Raw genomic sequence first — 21,061 nt, 5'->3', positions numbered from 1 at the left:
ACGTTGGCACTGCGTACAACATGACACGACACAACACAGTAACTTAACTTAGTAATAAAATGAAGAATAAGTGTATGTGTATTGCACACTGTTATTATTGCACATTCAATATTATTGACCCTTGTTATAAATATAAATATTATTATTGTTATTGTTGTTACCCCCCAAAAAAGGCCAGGGAGGTAACCAATCAGGTCAGCTGTTTGCACTGATTAGGGCTGTTGCCCTGTTGTAAAAGCTGTCCTTGAGTATGTTTGTCTGGGACCTCAGCAGCCTGAACCTCCTGCCAGACGGCAGCAGCTTAAACACCCGGTGTCCTGGGTGTGTACCGTCCCGTAGGATGCTGCGTGCCCTCTTGAGACAGCGAGTGCTGTACAGGTCCTTCAGGGAGGGAAGAGGAAGTCCAGTGATTTTTGGGGCCATATTAATGACCCTCTGGAGTGCCTTTCTGTGGTGCAGCTGGAGAACCACACACAGATGTAGTATGTCAGCACACTTTCAATGGAACAGCGGTAGAAGACGGTCAGCAGCTCCTTCTTCAGGTCCATTTTTCTGAGGATTCTCAGAAAGTGGAGACGCTGTTGGGCCTTCTTTAAAACTGCAGAGATGTTAGAGCTCCATTGGAGGTCTGTGTCTATGTGCACACCCTGGAACTTGAAACTGGAGACCCTTTCCACACACTCCCCGTTGATGCTGACAGGCTGCATCTCAGACTTCCTCCTTCTGAAGTCGACTACCAGCTCTTTTGTCTTGGTAGTATTGAGGTCCAGGTTGTTATCTACACACCACTCTGACAGCCTCTGAACCTCAGCTCTGTATACCGTCTCGTCTCCTCCAGAGATGAACCCCAACACGGTGGTATCATCTGGGTGGGTACTAACACAGTCATGTGTGTACAGAGTGTACAGTAGGGGACTCAGTACACAGCCTTGTGGAGAGCCGGTGTTAAGGCTGAGGGCTGAGGAAAGATGAGTCCCACTCTAACTCTCTGTACACGGTCTGAGAGGAAGAGTATTGTAGAGTAGCTTGAAAAAATTGGCTTTGTATGTTTTAGTTATCTGCACAACACTCCTTGATCTGCACTAAAATTTCAGTGATGATGTTCAGTGGTGGGTATTGTAGGCCCCAGGTTGAAAAAAATGAGGGAGAATGCATGAAGTGAAAGAGATATTTCTGTGAATGTTTAATAATTTGACAGGGGTGTAATGATGGCACTCGGCAGGTCTCTTAATTCTGACCGTCTATGGATTAGAATTAGAATTCAACTTTATTGTCATTCCACATGCACAGGTACAGGGCAACGAAATGCAGTTTGCATCCATCCAGAAAGTGCTTTAGCCGTGATATAGATATATTACAATATATATTAGCAATAATAGAGATGTGTAAGTATATTACAGAAATGGGTCTATTATGGTATGTTATAATGAGGAGCTCTTGAACTTGAGAAGATTTTGTAGGAAAGCAGAGCGTCACTGGAGATCTTCCAGACTAGAAGTATTTCTCCAGGCTTGGAAGGACTCATTATCTTCTCTTCAATCAGCAATGTCGACAGCGAAAGCAAATTATTTCTCAAATCTCATCATGAGTCATAAACATAACTCAAAACTCTTATTCAACACAGTGTCGCAACTTACAGAGAGTAAGTCAACTCTCTGCTGTTCTAATTTGATAGCCCATGACTTTCTTACGTTTTTCAGAGACAGGGCTGAAACACTTAGAAATCAGATTACTCCCTCCTCAAGCTGTTCATTAGACTACTCGGCTGCTTTGCCTGCTGGTGCTGATAAACTGTTCTCTGACTTCAAGGTTATTTCTCTGTCTGGATTAACTAAGGTTGTAAAAGCAGCTCGATGTACAACCTGTTCTTTGGATCCTCTACCAGCCTGGGCTATAAAGGAACTGTGGTCAGCATTAGGACCCTACATTCTGTTTCTTTTAAATACTTCATTGATGACTGGAGTCTTCCCTGAATGTTTTAAATCAGCTGTGGTAGTGCCGATCTTGAAAAAGCCTGGACAGGATGTTGACATGGTCGCAAACTATAGACCCATCTCACATCTGTCTTTTTTATCTAAAGTCTTTGAAAAAGTGGTTTTTAAGCAGCTCACTGAGCATCTGTCAACAAGCAATCTGTTTGAACCATTTCAGTCTGCTTTTAGACCAAATCACTCCACAGAAACAGCTTTAGTAAAAGTGGTAAATGATCTGCTGGTAAATGCAGACAACGATCGCACTTCAGTTTTATTACTGCTGGATCTAAGTGCTGCGTTTGACACTGTGGATCACTGTATTTTATTGGATAGGCTTGAACATTTTATTGGAATTACAGGAAATGTTTTATCGTGGCTGAGATCTTACCTGTCTGGGAGATCTCAGGCTGTTAGTTTAAAACATGATCTCTCTGAGACCTGTGCAGTGAGGCACGGGGTCCCTCAGGGCTCTGTACTTGGACCATTGCTGTTTTCTCTGTATCTGCTGCCTCTTGGTGTTCTTTTACGTTCTTTTAATGTAACCTTTCATTGTTACGCTGATGACCTGCAGCTTTATGTTCCTTTAACCATTGGAAATTGTGCTGAAGTCTCTAAACTAGAACCTTGTCTATCTGCAATTAAGGGCTGGTTATCGGATAATTTCTTGCTCCTAAATACTGATAAAACAGAGTTGATGGTCATTGGGCCACACAAATTTCAGCACTTGTCCCAAAATTTCATCTTGAGAATTGAAGACAGTGTCATAAATTGCAGGGACAAGGTAAAAAACTTGGGCATGTGGTTCGACATGGTGCTCTCTTTCGAGTCTCATGTAAAAGAGATAACAAAGACCGCCTTTTATCATTTGAGGAACATAGCCAGAATCAGACAAGTTTTGTTAAGCGACACTGCAGAGGTTCTTATCCATGCATTTGTGTCTTCACGTATTGATTATTGTAACGCTCTTCTTTCTGGGCTTCCAAAGAAAAGTTTTAGAGGTTTACAGATGGTGCAAAATGCAGCTGCTCGCATTTTAACAAGGACTGGGAAATTTGAGCACATTAGCCCTGTACTGCACTCTCTTCACTGGCTACCTTGTCAGGCTCGAGCAGATTTTAAGGTCCTGCTGCTCACCTACAAGGCTTTAAATGGATTGGGACCTACATACCTCTCCGACCTTTTACATCTTTATGTTCCATCCCGTGCTCTCCGATCTCAGGACTCTGGCCTTCTAAAAGTTCCCAGAGCCAGAAAAAAGACAATTGGAGAGCGTGCTTTTTCTTTTGGTGCCCCATTTTTGTGGAACAACCTCCCTCAAGATATTCGGCAGGCATGCTCTGTGGAGGTTTTTAAAACTAAGCTGAAGACACATTTGTTCACCCTATCTTACATGTCTTAATTCTATTGCTTTTAGTTTTTAAATTTTTACTGTTTTTAACTTGTATTGTGTCTTTTACCTGTATTGCTATGTATCGTTTTTATTTTGCTTGTCTTTTTGGTTTTAAATAGTTGTACAGCACTTTGTTTGAAAGCGCTTTATAAATAAAGTTATCATTATTATTATTATTATTACACAGTGTGAAGTATGTTATGAATATTCTATAACTATAAGTATGTACAGGCTGTAGTGAGTACAAGCTATGTACAGGCTATGAACAGGATATAAATATGAAATAAAAACTATACAGAAATCTGAGATATACAGTTATACAGAAATGTGAACTATGCAAGTTATAAACAGTTGTAGGATTAAAAATTATCGTATGTACAGAATGATTATTTACACAGAACTGTACAGTAGTGGTAAAGTGCTAGTGGTTGTGGGTGTGTGTATGTTCAGTCCATGAGTTTAACGTGGGTCAGATGTCAGGAGGCAGAGTTCAGGAGTCTGACAGCTGTGGGGAAGAAGCTGTTCCGGTACCTGGTGGTCTTAGTCCGAGGCTCCTGTAGCGCCTCCCAGAGGGCAGGAGGGTGAAGAGTCTATGTGATGGGTGACTGGGGTCTTTGATGATTTTCCCAGCCCTTTTCAGACACCGCTTCCTGTAGATGTCCTTTATGGCAGGAAGTGGTGCTCGGCGATGCGCTGGGCAGTTTTCACGACCCTCTGCAACGCCTTCGGTCCGAGGCAGAGCAGTTCCGTACCAGACTGTTATACAGTTGGTCAGGATGCTCTCGATGGTGCAGCGATAGAAGTTCACCAGGATGTCTGAGGACAGGTGGTTCTTCCTCAGAGTCCTCAAGAAGAAGAGGCGCTGGTGAGCCTTCTTGACCAGCTTGGAGCAGTTGGTCGTCCAGATGAGATCCTCGGAGATGTGGACACCCAGGAACTTGAAGCTGCTCACACGCTCCACAGCCGTCCCCTTAACGTGTATGGGTGGATGTGGGTCAGCATTCCTCCTGTAGTCCACGATGAGCTCCTTAGTCTTCTCAGTGTTAAGCAGCAGGTTGTTTGTGTCGCACCACTCAGCCAGACGATCCACCTCCTCCCTGTAGGCGGTCTCATCGTTGTCGCTGATGAGGCCAATCACCATGGTGTCATCTGCAAACTTAATGATGGTGTTGGAACCATCAGCAGGTCTGCAGTCGTGGGTGAAGAGAGGAGTAGAGGAAAGGGCTCATCACACAGCCTTGTGGTACACCGGTGTTCATTGTGATTGTAGATGAGCAGCGGTTATCCAGCCGGACATGTTGGGGCGGTTGGTCAGGAAGTCCAGTAACCATTTGCAGATGAGGGAACTGATGCCCAGGTCTGTCAGTTTCCTGATGAGTTGTGAGGGTGGATTGTATTGAATGCTGAACTGAAGTCTATAAACAGCATTCTGGCGTAGGTGTTGTTGTTGTCCAGGTGTGAGAGGACAGAGTGCAGTGCGATGGAGACTGCATCCTCTGTGCTCCTGTTCTGGCGGTATGCAAATTGGTGGGGGTCCAGGGTGGGGGAGACAGGATTTGAAGTGTGCTAAGACCAGCTGCTCTAAGCACTTAGTGATGATGGGGTGAGTGCTACTGGGCGGTAGTCATTGAGGCTAGATGGGTTGGAGTTTTTGGGTATCGGGACGATGGAGGTGGATTTGAAGCAGGCCGGTACCACAGCGTGGGCCAAGGACAGATTGGGGTATATAACAAGATGGCGCCGAGTATGGCAGCCTCATCGCGAGCTCCCCCAAGCAACAGCTGTTTTTTGTGTTTAATTTTACTTTTTCTTTATTTTTTCACGAGTAGCACATGTCTCCTTGTGTACGACCGACAAACCTTACTGGACATAAAAGACGGACTTTCTCATCACTTTCCGGAGTTCAAGTTTTGCAACACGGACCCTCCGTTTGCAGACCCCCATTCATCTCACCTGAGACGCCTTTGTTCTGGGCCCGTGGAGGCCGCAAGCGCCGACGCAGAGGGAGAAGATCTGGCGTTCTGGTTCGACTGAGACGGCGCACTAACAGACCACCGTTACCCAGCTTATTACTGGCTAATGTGCAGTCTCTGGAGAACAAGCTGTGCGAGCTTGGGCACGGATCTCATTCCAGCGAGAGATGCGGGACTGCTGCGTGATCTGCCTCACAGAAACCTGGCTATCGGACAAGGTACCGGACTCCGCAGTACAACAACTACCAGGGTTCTCTGTGCACAGCGGACAGGTCACAGGAGCTTACTGGGAAAAGCAGAGGCGGTGGTGTGTGTTTCATGATCAACAACAGCTGGTGTGATTATGCGAACGTGCACCGGTCAAATCCTTCTGCTCACCGGACCTGGGTACCTGATGGTTAAGTGCCGGCCATTCTGGCTACCGAGGAATTTACAGCAGTGATTATTACGGCTGTTTACATTCCCCACAAGCCGACACTGACCGAGCACTCAGGGAACTGTACAGCGCGATCAGCAGTGAGGAAACCGCACACCCAGAGGCGGCGTTTATCACGACCGGGGACTTTAATAAGGGTAACCTGAAGAAAGTCTCACCAAAACTCCACCAACACATCCATTTCAACACTCGTGGAGACCGGCTTCTTGACCACTGCTACACCTCTTTCCGGGATGCGTACAAAGCCCTCCCCGCGCCCCATTCGGCCAATCAGATCACCGCTCCATCCTGCTTCTACCCGCCTACAGGCAGAAGCTGAAACAGGAAGCTCCAACCCTGAGGCGGTGCATCGTTGGTCGGACCAATCGGAGTCTACGCTGCGGGACTGTTTTGATCACGCGGACTGGGAAATGTTTCACGTGGCTGCTAAAGACATCGATGAATACACAGACTCAGTCTGTGGATTTATCAGAAAATGCGTGGAAGATGTCGTCCCATCCAGAACAGTTAAATCCTTCCCAAATCAAAAACCCTGGATTAACGGAGATGTTCGCACGGCGCTAGCAGCATGGAGCACCGCTTTTGCCTCCGCGAACACATCGGACTACAAACACGCACATTACCAACTCCGGAAGGCGATCAAAGCAGCCAAAGCGGGAGTACAGGGACAGGGTGGAGCAACAGTTTGACAACCCTCGGAGTATGTGGCAGGGACTAAACACAATCACAGACTTTAGAGGAAAACCAGCACACTGCAGACCACGGCCTCTCTGTGTGAGGATCTAAGCGTATTCTCACGCTAGATTCGACACAGCGAACACCATGAGACCGGACAGTGTGCGCACGCATGGATGACGTCAGTGCGCACACTGTGTCTGAGGAGGATGTGCGGAAGTACTTCAGGAGAGTGAACCCACATAAAGCTACTGGTCCGGACGGGATTCCCGGCCGCGTCCTCAAGTCATGCGCAGCTCAGCTGGCTGGAGTGTTTACACACATCTTCAACCTTTCCGTCTCTCTGTCTGTAGTCCCAGCCTGCTTCAAAATGGCCACCATCGTCCCTGTACCCAAATCCTCCACCATCTCCTCATTGAGCGACTGGCGTCCTGTAGCCCTGACCCCTATCGTGAGCAAATGCTTGAGAAGCTGGTCAGGGACTTCATCTGCTCCGCACTACCCGACTCACTGGACCCTCTACAGTTCGCATACCGCCACAACAGGTCCACTGATGATGCCATAGCCCTGACACTCCATGCTGCCCTGTCACACCTGGAGAGAGAGAGACACGTATGTGAGAATGCTGTTTGTAGATTACAGCTCAGCATTCAATACCATCGTTCCTCAAAGCTAGACAGGAAACTGCAGGATCTAGGACTGAGCAGCTCCTCTGCAGCTGGATCCTTAACTTCCTGTCTGACAGACGCCAAGTGGTCAGACTGGGCAGCACCACCTCATCCCCATCACACTGAACACTGGTGCTCCACAGGGGTGTGTACTGAGCCCTCTCCTGTACTCACTCTACACACCCACGACTGCACGGCCACTAACAACTCCAACATCATTGTGAAGTTTGCGGACGACACTACAGTGGTGGGTCTTATCACCAACGGTGATGAGATGGCCTACAGGGAGGAGGTCAGCGCCTGACCAACTGGTGTCAAGACAACCATCTCACCCTCAGCGTCGCAAAGACAAAGGAGCTGATAGTGGACTTCCGGAGGTGCAGAGGAGTACACACCCCCATCACCATCAACAGGCGCCGCTGTGGAGAGAGTGAGCAGCTTCCGCTTCCTTGGTGTACATCTGGCTGAGGATCTTACGTGGTCAGTACACATAAACAAGACAGTGAAGAAGGCGCAGCAGCGCCTCTTCTTTCTCAGGAGACTGAAAAGATTCGGCATGAGCCCCGCATCCTCAGGACCTTCTATCGCTGTGCCATTGAGAGCATCCTCACCGGATGCATCACCACCTGGTATGGCAACAGCACCGCTTACAACCGCAAAGCTCTCCAGAGAGTAGTGCGGTGTGCTGAACGGATAATTGAGGTGAGCTTCCTCCTCCAAGACATCTACAGGAAGCGGTGCCTGAGGAAAGCGGGAGGATCATCAAGGACTCCAGTCACCCCAGCCATAAACTCTTCAGACTACTTCCATCAGGAAGGAGGTTCTGCAGCATCCGGTCCCGAACCAGCAGACTGAGAGACAGCTTTTTCCACCAGGCCATCAGACTGCTGAACACGTCATAGACACCTCACCCTCACTACTGGAACTTCAACATTATGCACTCCATACTGTACATTAATGCCACTGTTTTGCACATACCAACCTCTGTATATTTTATATTTTATATATCTTATTTTATTGTTTACTCTATTTCATTTGTAAAACATGTATATACACACTCACACACACACACACGTAGAAAAACATATTTAGTACACACATTCAGTAATGTATATACCTTTATATATGGTACATATATTTATTACTTTTAGATTAACCATTTTTATATTTTGCTTGTTGCACGTTATTGTATTTTGCACAACTCTGTTGCTTGTGAAGCTTGCACACAAGAATTTCACTCGCATGTACTGTACCAGTGTACCTGCACATGTGACGTGACAATAAAGGTGATTTGATTTGATTTGATTTGATTTGATATGTCTGTGAGCACTCCTGCAAGCTCCCCAGAACACGCTCTGAGAACACGCCCGGGGATACTATCAGGACATGCAGCCTTGTGGACATTGATCCTGCTCAGCACCGCTCCTACATCGGTGGGGGAGAGAGTCAGAGGTTGGTGGTCTGGCGTCATGTCTGTTATGGTTGTGGTTGTGGGGTTCCTCGCTCAAAACGAGCATAAAAGTTGTTGAGCTCGTTGAGGAAGGAGGCATCAGAGGATGTGGGGAGGGTTTGGTGGTCCTGTAGTCTGTAATGGTCTGGAGTCCTTGCCACATGCGTCGGGGTTGGAGTTGGAGAAGTGTTCTTCTACCTTCTTTTTGTAATGGTGTTTGGCTTTTTGATGCCCTTCTTTAGATTAGCCCTGGCTGTACTGTGGCGTGTGCATCTCCTGACCTAAAGGCGGTGTTGCGGGCCTTCAGGAGGAGACGAACATCCCGGTTCATCCAAGGCTTCTGGTTGGGGTACATGGTGATCCGTTTCTGGGTGGTGACACTGTCTGTGGTTTCGGAGATGTAATCCAGTACAGATGAGGCGTACTGGTCCAGGTCTGTGTGGGTGAACATATTCCAGTCTGTGTTTTTAAATCTGTCCTGGAGCACTGCGTCGGTCCCCTCTGGCCACACTTTAATTATCCTCACAGCAGGTTTCACACGTTGGATGAGTGGTGAATACCTGGGTGTAAGGAACAGGGAGAGATGGTCCGATTGTCCAATGTGGGGGAGGGGTGTTGCTTTGTAGGCTCCAGCCAAGTTGGAATAAACATGGTCTAAAGTCTTGTCTCCTCTGGTGTGGCAGGAGACATGTTGGTGGAATCTGGGGAGGACTGTCTTTAAGTTGGTGTGGTTGAAGTCGCCAGCAACAATAAAAGCAGCCTCGGGGTGTTTATTCTGGTGTTTGTTAATGGCTGCAGAAAGTTCTTTCATGGCCAACCTAGCATTAGCGTCGGGGGGATATATACTGCAGTGAGTATGATCGAAGTGAGCTCTCTGGGGAGATAATAAGGTCTGCATTTGACCATTAAAAACTCCGCATTAGGTGAGCAGTGACCCTCAGTAGTAGTGGAGTAAGTATGGGTAAGCTGGCAGACAATAACAGTTGTCGATGGAAGCCAAATTAATTTTTATCAGCATCTGCTTGCAGCCATTACAGCATGGCATGACAAAGACAAGGGAAAAACTGAATGCTGTCCCTTGTAGTTATGGGATCCACTGTTTCTGCTATGGTTTGAGGAGCATTTCTACAATACTTTGGTTCCAAGGCAGCACGGTGGCATAGTGGTTCGCACTGTTGCCTCACAGCAAGAAGGTCTTGAGTTTAATTCCACTTGGTCCCTAAGGACCCCAAAGCACTTTACACATTCAGTCATCCACCCATTCACACACTGGTAATGGCAAGCTACATTGTAGCCACAGCTGCCCTGGGGCGCACTGACAGAGGCGAGGCTGCCGGACACTGGCGCCACCGGGCCCTCTGACCACCACCAGTAGGCAACAGGTGAAGTGTCTTGCCCAAGGACACAACGACCGAGACTGTCGGAGCCGGGGCTCAAACCAGCAACCTTCCGATTACAAGACGAACTGCCAACTCTTGAGGCACGATCGCCCCCGCTAAGACAGCTCAACCCATGCAAAGCTGAATTGGATAAGCAGAAGAGAATGGCTGGTAGAGGAAAGGATCACTATAAATGAACATGAGGTTTTTCTGAATCATCACCTTGATGCTGTGGTTCTCACATTGCTCACTGTGAAAGCCATTGCATACAAATTGCATTATTTTTTATACTTATCAAACCATTCTGTCATTAGACTTCCACCCAGCTGAATGCTTTGAGAGATACTGGACTGAGATGTTTGGCAGCACTCTCCACATATCATCAAATGAAATACCTTTTGAAATATTAGTACTAATTCCTCCAACAGAATTCTAGAAACTTGGAAAGTTAATGCCAAGCAGCACTGAAGCTGGTCTAGTAACACATGGCAGCACATGGAAGCCAAACCAAACAAGTTTTTTTTCTTTTAATTTTTCATCTGTCTATCCATCCATCAGCATGAAAGAGCTTTTTCTTGTGCGTTTTAGCAGCATCAATTGTTTTAAAACCCCAACAATCATTTTATTGTTAAATAATTTTATGTTTTAACATAACAGTAAAGTAGCTGTTTCTTCTGTTCAGGGTTCTTCCACGTGCCTCGTTGCCTGTACATGTGTGAGCGCATTCTGGATGACCTGCTGGAAAACAAGGACTGAAGATTCTGACATGAATGCTCTGATAAAGGGATTGAACTTGTGCATTACTTCGAATCACGAATAATCAAATTATAAAGCAAAATTGTCTGATTCTTTGTGCATTCATCCTGGTTTCAGTTAAAATCTTACCTTTGTGCGGGTTTCTAACATACCCAATGCTAGGAGTGGAATAATCAAAGAATTAATCAAATTAACCTTGAGATATACATTTCCAATCAATCAATCAATATTTCATTGAAGAACTTCAGCTTTAATTCAATGTTCGAAAGTAAATTCATGGTTCATTTGAACCACCCGCACATGCCCAGGTGATGTGTAATGGTTCAAATCATTAGTGGTTCCTTCCCATCATTCTGGTACGAGTTCATTTTGCTTTCTTCCGTCCAACAATGTTTTTTAGTAGCTGTACAGCAGCTATAACCAGTGATGTCACAGTCACAGCAGTGCAGCAACAATACATCACAGGCTCAAGGGGCGTCAATAACTTTGCGCTTATTTGCATCAGGAACATTTCAGCTGAAAAATTTTCATGACTGATTTTCATGACTGATCATGAAGATAATTTTTCACCACAGTTGAAGTTTGCAAAAATGTGGTTAAGATTTGTATTTAACTCCCCTGTGCAAAACCCACGCTTGGTATTAACACTTCATAATTTACAGAATTTCCCACTAAGCACTCCACAGATGTACAACAGCTGGTAGTACATCCATCCATCCAATTTTCTTCCACTCATCCAAATGGTAAATGAACTGATTCTTATATAGCGCTTTTCTACTCTCCCGGAGTACTCAAAGCGCTCTATACAACATGCCTCATTCATTCACCCACTCATACAAGCACTTCTAAACTCAAGTGCAACTAATAAGCATTCACACTCCGATGAACGCATCGGAGGGCAATTTGGGGTTAGTATCTTGCCCAAGGATATTTGGCATGGAGACTGGAGGAGCCAGGAATTGAACCACCAACCTTCCAATCTGCTCTACCACCTGAGACACAGCCACCCCCCAGCTGTCACAAGGCAAGAGGCAGGGTCAGCCTAGGACAGGTCACTAATCTATCATAGAGCTAAGACATATAGACAGATATGCTCTTATGCTCATATTTTTACAGGAAATATGGATTTTAACCTGGAATCTTCAGGCCTTTTAAAATGCTATTTTACTACTGTTCTATGTGATCTACACACTTTCATGTCAGGGAATAAATTGTATACTGAAATAATAAAGCTGCTGATGCAGATGCTTTCACTGAGCTAAGTTATAATTATTATTACTACTTTTTGAAATGGAAACTTCAGATATGACAAATGATGATAGATGATGAGCCAATGTTCCTGGAAATAAGATATGTTTCTAACTAACGAATAAATATTAGAATCTGTAACCTTTGTCTGTCTATCTGTTAGCAGTCTAGCATCCACTGTTCATTTTCAGATTTTGTGTGAAGGTAGATGCCAACAACAGGTGAGGCTGGTTTGATTGAGGTCAAGTTCAACCAAATGTGAAAATCTGTAAATCTGTTGTTCTTCATAATTTTTATGGATTGTCTTCCAACACCAACAATATACTAGGCTTTGGGGCACATGAGTACCTAGGTTGGCATTTAACCTTGACTTTTATCATTAATGCCCAAGGTCAAAGTTGAACTTAAAAAAAAATGTAACGAAACAGGTCAACTAGGAAAAGCGTTAGTTTCCATTAGATCATCTCCAAACTTTAAGGCAAGATGTTAATCAATGGGGGACACAAGCAATTTCTCTTTTGAGCTCTTTAAAACACTTTTTTAAAAAAAATCGTTATATGACTTCTTGATAACACAAAAACATTAATATAGTTCAGTAGATTTCCATATTAACAACACTGGCTGACATCAGCAGAAACAGCTGAATATTTTACTCGTAAAGATCCAACGTTGATTTCGGTGTTTCTTTCTTTTTCTTTTTTTAAGCAGTGAAGTTCAAGCTTGATCTGGTTATCCTGCATCATAACTTTTATGTTCTATGTTGCTGGAGCACCCTGTGTTCCTCCCCTCTTTACATTTCCTTGTCTATTTTTTCCCACTACTTGTGTCAGTGTATTTATAAATTTATCATGGGGTGATATGGTTTACCAAAATGTACACTGCAAAATGAATTAACACCAATCCCAAAACCCACTGACAACATTGGGTGTCGTGTTTATAGGAGACAGAGCACACCTCCACCATGTATCATGTTCAGAAATGTGCATCTTTCATGACAGGTTATCTAAATATCAAACACACTCAATATAAGACAAAATATATAAAGAAAAAGGCGTATCACAAAACTGAACCGGAAGTGGTTAAGCGGAAGTTGGTTCAAAAGGGACAGTTCAAAAGCCACAAAGGCTAACAATATTTAACGCGTCTTGTGTCGCGTGAAAAATAAATAATAGTAAATAGTAAGAATAATGAACCCTGCTAAAACACGACAGAAGACCACATTATTCAACCTAATGTCAGAGTCTGCGATTAAAACAAACAAACACAATCAACACAAACTTAAAAACGGCTTGCTACGTTGAACACAACCTCGTAACAAACCGGAAATAATGTGACAGAACGGCTGAAATGATGGAAACGAGATTCCAACTTATTACATCTATTAATGAAAGGCACCACGACGAAAAATATGCAGTCAAAACATTTTTAATGGCAATTAAACGAGAGTATTAGGAGGTTAATAGCAGCGATTACACATTTGGACCAAGGCTAGCCTTCAACCGCTGAGGCTACGATGGTGTTTGGACGTTACCAGTAACTTATAGCTGTTGTGTAAACGGAGCTCACACCAATAATTATGTATCTAATTTAATGTCATTTTTCGTTGCGGCAGCTGGGAGAATTACATTCCAGCGTTCGTCTTTTCACCAGAGGACAGATGGATACGATTTACAGGTACTGTCGTTTGATGGTTCAGTGCCTCCCAGCCCCTCTATTGATGATTTGTTCTTTTAAACATAACGGGAGTCATGACAACACTAATGATGGGTCCGAATAAGAAATCATAGCCTGGCTCAGTTTGCTCTTAGATGGGATTAGATACTAAATTAATTAATACTAAGCATAAATACAAATTCTAATCATTATTATTAATTGCAGTGAGCTAATCTTACAAAATATGAGATCGATCTCTCACATTCATATAGCCGTTCCAACATTAAAGTTTTAAAGTTCCTATTAACTTGTTTGAAACAGTATTTAAATATTTGTATCTTTGTGTACTGCACACCTTGTCAGTTGTAATCTACCCTTGATGGTAACCGCGAATAAGTACCCTGTACTAACATGCAGTTTCATGTACCAAGTCACGTTTTTGCAGGAAACTATAAAATAAATACATTGTTAGACCGCAAGTATCCTGTAATTACGTGTAACACTTGTACAAGAAACAATAATATATTAACATACAATTAAATTAAGTAATTTTAAGTACTGGGTAATTTCCTGGTAAATTTCCGGAAAAATAAACAGTATTTCCCCGTCTTACATCTCACGTACCCTGTACTTTCCTGCAAATTGCAGGTAGGTACAGGGTACTTGCAGCTTAGTCACCCCATAACACGCCCCGCCCCCCCAGAAAGTACAGGGTACTTACAGTGTACTTGTTTCATTGTTTCCTGCAAAAACCTGACTTGTTGCCTGCAAATGACACCTAAGTACTGGGTACTTGTGCATTATTCACGGGCCATGTTATAAAATGTTACCCCTTGATTATTAAAAGAAATCGTAGTATATCAGCTCTTCCCAGTTATTAGGAGTAAAGCAAAAATTAAGAATTTGGGGGGAAACAGTAGAAATAGTATGATAATTAAATTGAATTGAATTGAATTGAATAATGACGTATAATGTACCTCATTTTATTTTTCCAATAGAAAAAATGACAGTATCAGATACTCTGTTGTCTCTAACAGCTGGTGCAATAACTTCTTTCTAAAGGAGTGGGGATGAATTTTTTCCTAAATGCATGTGACACCTATGTATGCTCCTGAGTCCCTGCTTAAAGCATTCCATCCACTCTGAGTAACAGGAGCGAGTAATACAAGCTAATATTAGCTTAGATATGCAGGCAACTATCACAAATTCAACAAAAGAAATCAGATAAGTGGATTCTCTGCCACTCTGGTAAAGGTTTAGATCTGTACTGTTTGGAGGTGTTACAGTTGGGCATAATAAAGTCATAACTGTATAAAATTCATATATTTATATTTGTTTTAAGTCCTGTTCTTCCTTCTTTTCTCTCAGTGGCCAAGGTGTCTTCTACCAGGCAATGCCTGCAATTGGACCTGATGGAAAGAACATCATGAAACTGATTCCTGTCCAAATGGTGAACAGACAGTTTTTCCAACCACAGACAAGTAGGACTAGAAGGGACCCAATTTCCCAGGAGGCTGTTACCATAAATATCACCTCAGCACCTGTGAACATGGCCACAGATACAGCTTTGAGTTCTTCTGTCTCTCAGCAAATAATCAGGAAGCAGGTTTCAGTTATGAATGTCTTGTACAACCGTGTACATTCAGTCAACAACCCTTCGCTGCAGCAGCAGACTGTTAATTTAACAGCTGAAGTTCCTTCGGTGACAACTTTTAAAGAAAAATCTGGAATGCCAGTAAAACTTTTTAATCCGCTCCCAGTTACTGTGAAATCTCCAGCACTCCCGAGAGGACAGTATCTTCAGATTCCCCCCAATGCACAAGTCCAGACCGTTCCAGCATGCAGACTCCCTGCAGCTATCCAGAAACAGATTTTTACTTCTTCTGCCAGCTCCTTTTCGGGGTCAGCCTTACCCAGTGTAGTCTATGTTTCTCCTGTCACCACTATGAATCAAGGTGGGACTCTGCCAACAGACACCACTGCACACTCAGTCCGAATGTTTTCCAATGCATCAACATTGACTTCATGTGGATTCCAACCAAAGGAACCAACACAACAGTTAAAACTGATTCCAAAGGTTTCACAAAGGCCCGACAGCCCCACACGCTGGGTGATAGAAGAAGTGGATGGTTCATCAGGTCCAAATATAAAACCTCTGAACTGTCCGTCTGTAACTTCAGAGATTCTTCAAGCAATCGCGCAGAGAGAAAATTCTTCCAAACAGTTCAGCACCTTCAGAAAAACAGCCTCTCAGCTAGGTCAGGACAATGGTGCACAAGGGCAAGAAAATGCTTTGGTCATGTGCAATGGCAAGGTGTTCTTTGTAGCTAAAAGGTGCGCTCTGCTATCTAAGACCACAACAACAACTAAAGGGTCTGAACTCAGCAAAAGCATTCTTCCACAATCTTCTTCTTTACAACAGTTTCTTCAGTCAGCTGTAACTCAGACAAGTCAAGATGTTAGAACGCAAAGGGAGTCAGATGAGGTGATTGATCTATGTGACGATGATGAGTCACCTCAACAAGCAGTTAACATGCCAGCGGTCTCTCATCTGGATGAAGACAATGTCATATTTGTATCCTATGTTCCACCCAAGTCAGAGTCCTGCTCGCCACGCTGCACAACTTCAAACATGGCTTTGAGAGGAGCAGAAGCCGTCCAGGACACGTCAGATAGAAATGACAGGTGTGTTTGTGATTCAGACGTGCTGCACAGCACCTCTGCCCAGCAGCTGGAAGATGTAGGGGCTGATGCAAAAACAGAAAGTCCAGCAGTGGCCAGCAGCAGCTTTCAAACAGAGAGCAACAGTCAGATAACTAAGGTAAGGCTACTTCTGCTCCCTCTGGGACTTGTTAGTGTTTTAATAAAAATGCTTTTAAGGTGTGATTGTAGACTAGATAATGTAACATTTCAAGTAGGTCTGCAGTTAATAATTACAGATCTGTGGTTTGGTCTATGTTTTTCTGAAGGATAATGCAAGTTTATGTATTGGTAATAGTTTTTTGATTGTTTTCTTTGTCCTTCTCCAGTTGTTTTTCTACCCAACATTCTGGTACAAGTTTATTTTGATTTCATCTGCCAATTTTTTTTCTAAAACTGGGCAGGCTCTTTTCAGATGTTTTCTAAATATAATTCTGGACTTTCTCTTCTTAGAAGTAACCAGTGGCACCTTGGTGTAAACCGTCTGAAGACCTTGTAGACCTTGACAATGGCATCCCAATCTCTTTGAACATGTACATGTGTTAATATAACACTTTTCTAGTCTTACTGATCACTTAAGGTGCTTTAGACCAGCCGTCCCCAACCCCCGGGCCGGTCCATGAGTCGTTTGGTACCGGGCCGCAAGAGTTGATGCTCGGGTGTGAAATTTATGGTTTTCAGGGTTTTTATCGTTTTTTGTTTTTTTTAATCGTTTTTATCATTAACTCGGTTTCCCTGGGTCTTTTCCCGTGTGTTATGAATAAATTTTCTTTTTGGTAACGGTACTGGTTTTATTTTGTTGCATTTATCCGCGACACCTTAAGGGCCAGTCCGTGAAAATATTGTCGGAGATAAAACGGTCCATGGCGCAAAAAAGGTTGGGGACCGCTGCTTTAGACTACAAGCCACATTTTTAACCATGCATTACATGCATTGCTTTCTTTTTTACACTTCAAGCGCTTTATCTACCCCACATTCATGGATAGCTTAGAATCAACAGTTAACCTGACATGCATGTCTGTGGACTGTGGGAGGAAGTCAGAGTATCCACAGGAAATCTGTGCAGACATGGAGAGAACATGCAAATAGCACACAAAGGCTCCAGCATAAACCAGGAACTTCAGGTCATCTCTTTCTGTGAGGTGACATTGCTAGCCAACACAGTGGTGCATGTTGTGAGTGGGTTTTTCTCAGCCATGGAAAGAATTCATTTTAGTTGTCTTCTGTAGTCTTTTAGACCTTTGGTGTTGCTAGTGCATTACTTCTTTTAAGAATGTACCATATGTTGATTTGACCACTCAAGTTTTTGCCATCTCTTTGATAATGATGGCCTCCTTTACTTGCATTGACCTCTCTTTGGACCGCCTAGTAAAAGTTCCCTTAAACAGCTACTAAATGAATCATTTGCTTAATGTGTGATAATCGTATTTTTATTTTACATTTCTCTATTTGCAGGGCTCTACAAATCCTGAGTCAGTGGCACCAAAGCCTCGCAAAGTGTCTGACCACCTGCTGAGGCAGATATTCGGGATAACAGCTGAACTTAAACTTTGCCTTCAGAGGGTTGATGAACCATCAGTTGAGTCTGTCCCTGCAAATTCGCTGCACATAGAATCCATTAAGTCAGTGGAGGATAATGAGGAACCAGTGGTAGATGTTTTTCGATATGAAGGTAGCGGTTCACAAGAAACCAATATAAACAGTGGTCATACTGATATCCTGAAAGTAAAAGTACAAACTGGAAAGGAATTACTAGCATCACCTGACACAGGTGTTGGAGCTCTCAGATGTTCACATGTCAAACTGGACCAGAAACCACCTCGTTTTGCTTGGAAACAGAAGTTCTTTTCAGGTCAAAGGTCGCACAACAGAGCATCATGTGACTGTGAGAGTAAGCCAGAGACAGATTGTTTGGAACCAGTCGGTGAGGATGTCCCTAACATAAATGAAGGCAGTATCCCACAATCACAGTATGTAGATGCCCATCTTCGGACTCAGACTTGGTTGGATCTCAGCAGAAACACAAGGAGAATAGGACGGACCAGGAAACGCACTGTGTGTCCATGTTGCATGCCCACTACTCTGGATCATGCAGTCAAGTCCAGGGCTAGGCTAGAGGAGCTGGACAAGTGGGACTTTACAGCAGAGCAGGTGAGTAAAAAAGGGGGAAGAGCAAAGGTTCCTCGAAAAGATGGAATGATGAACTGTGGAAAAGTCAAAAACAAGCAGAACTGTGTCACTCATGAGGGCTATAGTAACATTTTGTCAACAACGTCCACAGACCGTGATGAACTACAAAGAAAGGAACGGATCAAAAGACTCAAATATTACCTGACAGAGAAAGAGGCAGCGTTGCAACTAATGAAGAGAAAAGTGAGCTGATAGAAAATGTCCAGTATTTTTAGCACACATGTGTTCTTATAAAGTTAATTGATTAATGGACTCAAAAATGGCACCTCCTCATGCACATTCACTTTCTGAGACTTGAGTAGTTTTCCTGGTTCAGAGTGAGTTTATGTTTCATATAGCACACTGCACATATATATCAATGCTGGGTTTTTACTTGTCCCATAGACTATAATGTGATTTTCAGGTTAGTATTTACAAACCTTCAGAAAAAAAAATATTAATTTGCTTTTAACAGTTTTCATTTGTATCATATTTGCTACATTTGGCATTTTTTTGCTTTTTTGAGGGGCAGAGGATCACACTTATGTGGAAATTCCAAAACCTCACAAAAATGTATGTATATCCTCCTGAGAACCAGCCTATTAATTTATGCCCTCTTTAATGGACATTTGTTTTTGCTCTATATCTTTTGACTTATTTGAGCTAACCTAAGGAGTCCTGTTGTACTCAATAAGGGACATCCTGACCTTTCCATTGATATCACACCTGTTTGGATGGCTCTTTTAGCCAATGTCCTGGCATCAAAGATGCAGGACATTGCAAAAAAGATACTTGTTTCCTCAGTTCTCAGGAGGCGTTACAGGGTTACTGGAATTAAGTCTTAATTGAAAGTTGCTTAACTGGCAGGTGCTAGGGCCACTAAGGTGGAAGTCTTCCATCTTGGTGGCCTAAGGATCTCCTCTTTCTGTTGACTTCATCAGGCAGTTTCCTCCGGCTCCCACTGGAGTGATTCACAGACAAAAATGAAGCCGTATGAAGAAGAACTCATATTTCCAAATCTGAAGCTATGGTGTTCTGCTGGATGAGTTGTTACTCTAAGTCACAGGTGTCGAACTCCAGGCCTTGAGGGCCGGTGTCCTGCAGGTTTTAGATGTGTCCTTGAGCCATCACAGCTGATTTAAATGGCTAAATGACCTCCTCAACATGTCTTGAACTTCTCCAGAAGCCTGGTAATGAACTACTCATTTAATTCAGGTGTGTTGACCCAGGGTGTTATCTAAAACCTGCAGGACACCAGCGCTCAAGGCCTGAATTTCTACACCCCTGCCGTAAGTGGTATCAAGTATCTCAGGGAAACAGACACCAGGATAAAAGAGAGATGCTAGATGTCAGAGTCGAAGCCAGGCTGCTTCACTCTGGTCATGTGGTCATCTGCACGCTGAATGGTAAATGGACTGGTTCTTATATGGCACACTCAAACAACTTGTCTCATTCACCCATTCACACCCTTGCTTACCCACTGAGCTAAAGTGGCACCCAGTTTATGTCTTTTCCAACACACTTACAGCTTACATGTTTCTTACTGGTCAGTTTTCTTGGGGTTTTTTTTTCTGACAACCATTAAACTGAAAACAAACTCTGTTTCCAACCTAAAATGTAGGTGAAGTAAAGGTGTTGTTTGAAAAAGTGGTTATGCAACACGATGGGAAACTTTTGCTGTCATTAATTAAACATTTTAAATGAATATTTATTTTCTTTAAAAGACTGATTCAATATTTGAATCGTTGTCTTTCTGCTATTTATAGTTACACAAAGGTTTTAATTGATTACTGTATTATTTAATTTACATTTTTAAACTGAATCACAATATTTTTGTAAACAGGGTTATATGTTTTATAGTAAAGTTTGCTATGGTTTACCTTGTGCTGTGTAGAACAATACAATAGCATGTATCTGCTCAGTGATGCACTTTTTTTGTAAACCTTAACTCTTCACTTTTGAATAATAGATTAAATCACTCTATTCCAGTTCAGCTTGTAGAAGCTATAAGCTGCATCCTATACGTTATTTATAATGTTTTCATTTGTTTTCCAAACACAGCCTAACATGTACTGAATCATGACAGACAGTGTAAGCTGTGTCATTGCAAAGTGGACATTTACAAATGGTATGAAACATAGTTGTTCTGAATTGGACGCAGTGAAGCAGACACCTCTCATTTCTGTTGGAAACATGTGACCTTCAGTTTTAGGTTTCTTCATGTTTTTGATTAAAAGATGTATTCATGATTTATTTAATTCCATTTCCACTAAATGAACATTTATTTAAAACTTGCTTTTTTGCTGTTTTCTTGTCTGTTATCTGTAACATACATTAATTACAATACAATTGTGTTTGGATTACAGAGTGTGTACAGTGATTTCTTTTTGCTAATGAACACAGTGTCATAATACATTGCCTCCTCTTTATTACCATTAAATGCATTGTGATTGAAGGAAGGCTGTACATGCCTTTAAACTCTGCAAACATCAACACATTCCTGATTACAGGAGGACAGGCTGTTTTCACTGTTATACATTTTACACATCTCAGTAGGTTAATCAAAAACATTACTGGATGAACAACTGTGA

The 21,061-nt window shown here is 43.1% G+C and overlaps 2 protein-coding genes across 4 annotated transcripts in view; both read left to right on the top strand.

The window, feature by feature from the left end:
- Positions 1–11,578, top strand: part of LOC116326139 (renin binding protein) — a 35,147-nt gene extending 23,569 nt beyond the window's left edge. For both annotated transcript variants that reach the window (XM_039604309.1, XM_031747279.2), the window contains exon 11: positions 10,627–11,578. In XM_039604309.1, the coding sequence (XP_039460243.1) occupies positions 10,627–10,700 (74 nt within the window). In that variant the 3' untranslated portion in view covers positions 10,701–11,578. The remainder of the gene's footprint in view (positions 1–10,626) is intronic.
- A 1,697-nt stretch (positions 11,579–13,275) lies between these two features.
- On the top strand, positions 13,276–20,175 carry lrif1 (ligand dependent nuclear receptor interacting factor 1). Of its 2 annotated transcripts, XM_039604308.1 has the most exons (4): positions 13,276–13,622; positions 14,970–16,422; positions 17,757–18,452; positions 18,583–20,175. In XM_039604308.1, the coding sequence occupies exons 1-4, from the start codon at positions 13,606–13,608 to the stop codon at positions 18,634–18,636; spliced, it is 2,220 nt and encodes a 739-aa protein (XP_039460242.1). In that variant the 5' UTR covers positions 13,276–13,605; the 3' UTR covers positions 18,637–20,175. The 2 variants fall into 2 exon arrangements, with proteins under 2 accessions (XP_039460242.1, XP_031603132.2); XM_031747272.2 differs by having other exon boundaries at positions 17,757–20,175.
- The last annotated feature ends 886 nt before the right edge of the window (positions 20,176–21,061 follow it).

This window comes from Oreochromis aureus, linkage group 20 (genome assembly GCF_013358895.1).
Source record: "Oreochromis aureus strain Israel breed Guangdong linkage group 20, ZZ_aureus, whole genome shotgun sequence".
Classification (NCBI taxonomy): Eukaryota; Metazoa; Chordata; class Actinopteri; order Cichliformes; family Cichlidae; genus Oreochromis; species Oreochromis aureus.
The sequence above is the reverse complement of the archived record's forward strand: the minus strand, read 5'-3'. Positions and strand labels throughout refer to the sequence as shown.